The 3,378-nt window shown below is 58.7% G+C and overlaps 1 protein-coding gene across 5 annotated transcripts in view; it reads left to right on the top strand.

The window, feature by feature from the left end:
* The first annotated feature begins 418 nt into the window (after window positions 1-418).
* ANKRD33 (ankyrin repeat domain 33) overlaps window positions 419-3,378 on the top strand; it is a 3,753-nt gene continuing 793 nt past the window's right edge. Inside the window, exons 1-6 of one of the 5 annotated variants that reach the window (XM_017861453.1) lie at window positions 468-791; window positions 1,027-1,277; window positions 1,529-1,654; window positions 1,830-1,970; window positions 2,886-2,948; window positions 3,043-3,378. The exon at window positions 3,043-3,378 is cut by the window's right edge and continues 793 nt beyond it. In XM_017861453.1, coding sequence (XP_017716942.1) covers window positions 1,534-1,654; window positions 1,830-1,970; window positions 2,886-2,948; window positions 3,043-3,378 — 661 coding nt within the window. In that variant the 5' untranslated portion in view covers window positions 468-791; window positions 1,027-1,277; window positions 1,529-1,533. Of the gene's footprint in view, window positions 792-1,026; window positions 1,278-1,524; window positions 1,655-1,829; window positions 1,971-2,885; window positions 2,949-3,042 lie in introns of all 5 variants that reach the window. The other 4 variants (XM_017861450.1, XM_017861452.1, XM_017861454.1 and 1 more) reach the window with 4 other exon arrangements.

Below are 3,378 nucleotides of genomic sequence, written 5' to 3'. Positions count from 1 at the left end.
GTGAGCCACCCCGCCTGGCCACAATTTTTTTTTAAAGGGGGTCTTGCTCTGTTGCCCAGACTAGAGTGCAGTGGCGCGACCTCGGTTCATTGCAGCCTCGACCTCCCGGGCTCAAGCAATCCTCCCACCTCAGCCTCCTAGTTGCTGGGATAACAAGCGTGGGCCACTGGGCCCAGTTCTATACTCATAATGTGACAATTATGTTTTTATTTTCCCAGAAACTCAAAAAATAAGTTCAGGTGACCCCTGGAGACCCCACCCCAGGGTCATTCTGAGAGTACCAACCCTATTTAATGAGATACCTGCATTCACGTCACACCGTCTCCCACAACCACCCCTTCAGCAAGTCACACTTCACCCAATGAGGAGGGGCTTTAGGCTGGGCCTAAAGAGCTGGGCCAAGACCCCATGAGGTTACATCTCCGCCGACGTCCCCAAGGCTGAGGGTGGGTGTGTCGGTCAGGAGGAGTCGTCTTTGTGAGCCCGCCCCGGCAGGGAGGACCTGCCTGGCTCAGGCCTCGCCCACCCGGAGGATCTTGGGGCTGGTCTGGGTCAGCTCCTGAGATGTGACCACCCGCCCCACCGGGTCCCCTAATCCCTTCCTACCACTGCTTGATCCGGCTCAGCCAGGAGGTGTTTGCAGCAGCTCTTTCTGAAAGTCCAGCCATCTGTTACCTGCGTTGCTTCCTGGGGAGGGATAGTCCACCTCGGGGCATTCGGAGACCCGGTGATAGTGCTCCGCGGAGCCTGGGCTGTGCCCTGCGTTGACTGTCTCATCCTCCGAATCCCAAGTAAGGAAAAACGACGATCCTCTCTCGGTGAGTCTCACTGGGGTGCTGACCTAGAGTGAACCCTGCCTGCTTAGGGCTCCTGGCCCAGCGCTTGTCCTTTTTCAGGGTGGATGGGGTGAGATCCCTGCTGGGGAGAATGTTTTCCCTGGGAGAGGGCCATGCACTTCACAGCTGCTGAGTCCCCTCCCTAGGATCCAGGGAGACACTCACTACTCCTCTCCATTCTGTGTTTTAGATGCCAGCTGCATGAGAGGAGGGACCCACCTTCTTGTCCCCCGCCTGGAAGAGAAAGAGCTGGCATTGCGCAGGAGAGGGCTGGACATGTCTGAGGCACTGCCCTGCCCGGGCAAGGAGACGCCCACCCCAGGCTGCAGGCTGGGGGCCCTGTATTGGGCCTGTGTCCACAATGATCCCGCTCAACTCCAAGCCATACTGGATGGCGGGGTCTCCCCAGAGGAGGCCACCCAGGTGGACAACAATGGGAGGGTGAGATGTCCTGGCTTTTCAGGACAGCTGGGGGCATCTCTGCATCCCCACCACACCATCCTGGCCTGGCTCCCTGAGAGGGGTTCGGGGCAATATGCCCCGCATTCCATTAGGAGGAATGGAATGGTTGAGGGTGGGTCTTCACAGGGGTTGGGGCAGACTCTGGGACAGATGTGGGTTTAGAGGGCACAAGGGGCCCTGAGGAGTCCCAGGGGAAAGCAGGGGATCTGAGCTGCCCCTCCCTCAGACAGGCCTCATGGTCGCATGCTACCACGGCTTCCAGAGTGTTGTGGCCCTGCTCAGTCAATGTCCTTTCCTTGATGTGAACCAGCAGGACAAAGGAGGAGACACGGCCCTCATGTTGGCTGCCCAAGCAGGTGTGAGGCTGCTGTACCCCACTTTCGACAGCCCCCCTTTTATGCAGACAGGGCCTCAGTCCCACCCTTGTTGCATGGTGTTCTCCACCAGGCTCTCTCGTGCTGGGTGGAGGGTGGGTTGGCAGCTTCATCACCCCCTTTCCTGGGGACCAAGCTTACCCTTGCTGCCCTGCAGGCCACGTGCCTCTGGTGAGTCTCCTGCTCAACTACTACGCCGGCCTGGACCTGGAACGCCGGGACCAGCGGGGGCTCACGGCGTTAATGAAGGCTGCCATGCGGAACCGCTGTGAGTGCGTGGCCACCCTCCTCATGGCAGGTGTGTGGGACCTGGACTGGGGTGTGTGGCCTCCAGTCCCTCCTCCAAGCCTGCCCACCAGACACTAAGTCAGCTGTGATTCTTTGCAGAGAGGAGAGAGGTGGAGATGGAGGATCAATCTAGTTCATCTTCCTAGAGGTGGAGAGCATGCTTTGGGCTTCGTACAATCAACCCAGTCCTGCTATTGATAGCTCAGACATTGTGTGCGGAGGTCCCAGGAAGGAAAGTGTGGGAGGGGAAACTAGCCCAGCTGGAAAACTTAACACGAGAAAAGGCTAGCATCTGGAACCAGCCCCTGTTCCTAGCTGAGCGGCTTCCCTCTCTCTGGGCCTCATCAGTATTGTGAGGGTGTTAGCTTTCCCTGGGATGACCTCCAACTCTGACAAGCCAGGCTTCCAGGGGACCCAGGCAAGAGTCGTCGAGGCCTGTGGCTCTGTGGGGTCGTTCAGGGGAAGATGTGGTGAAGTCCACATTGTCCATGGAGTTGTTTGGGGGCCCTTCTTCCCCCACAGTGGGGCTGCCCTCTGCTGGTCACTCTGGGGGACCCCTGCCTCCACTTTTCCCTTCCCCACCCACCTCAATGGGTTTGGAATGGAAAAGGAGTATAGGAAAAAGGGGGGTGGTCTACACCCTTTGCTTCGCCTCAGATTGACTGCTCCCCCACAACCCCAAGATAGGAGAGGGAGATGGTGAGAAGAGAAGAACCAGGAGAGGGAACCAGCTGACCATCCCCACCCACCTGCCCCAGAGGGTGCCACTGAGGCCCCTGCCTGTCCTGGGCAGCCTGTACTGCTGCTCTGCCCAGCTCCTTGGACTAAGGAGATCCCTATTCTTCCCCAGGTGGAGCCCCACAGTAGGTCTCTCTGAAGTCTTTTCCCCTCTCTGGACCTAAGTGTCTTAATCTCTCTTAAACAGGAGGTTGCAACACAGGCCTCCCTGATTCCACCTTCAATGGGATGGGACTCTATGGCTTTGAATGTAACCCACATCAGTCTTGCTCCTAAAGAATCTGCCCTTCCGCAAATTACCAACCCCTATCCTGCCCCTTGTCACCCCCTGTGCCCCTTCCCAGGTGCTGACCTGACAGCAGTGGACCCTGTTCGGGGCAAGACGGCCCTGGAATGGGCAGTGCTCACCGACAGTTTTGACACTGTGTGGAGGATTCGGCAGCTGCTGAGAAGGCCCCAAGTGGAGCAGCTTAGCCAGCACTACCAGCCCGAGTGGCCGGCCTTGTCTGGGCTCGTGGCTCAGGCCCAGGCCCAGGCCCAGGTTGCCCCTTCACTCCTAGAGCGGCTGCGGGCTACCTTGAGCCTCCCCTTTGTCCTGTCTCCTCAGGAGGGGGGTGTTCTGGACCACTTTGTGACTGCCACAACCAGCCTGGCCAGTCCCTTCATCACCACTGCCTGCC

This window comes from Rhinopithecus bieti, unplaced genomic scaffold (assembly GCF_001698545.2).
Source record: "Rhinopithecus bieti isolate Rb0 unplaced genomic scaffold, ASM169854v2 scaffold_56806, whole genome shotgun sequence".
Taxonomy (NCBI): Eukaryota; Metazoa; Chordata; class Mammalia; order Primates; family Cercopithecidae; genus Rhinopithecus; species Rhinopithecus bieti.
The sequence above is the reverse complement of the archived record's forward strand: the minus strand, read 5'-3'. Positions and strand labels throughout refer to the sequence as shown.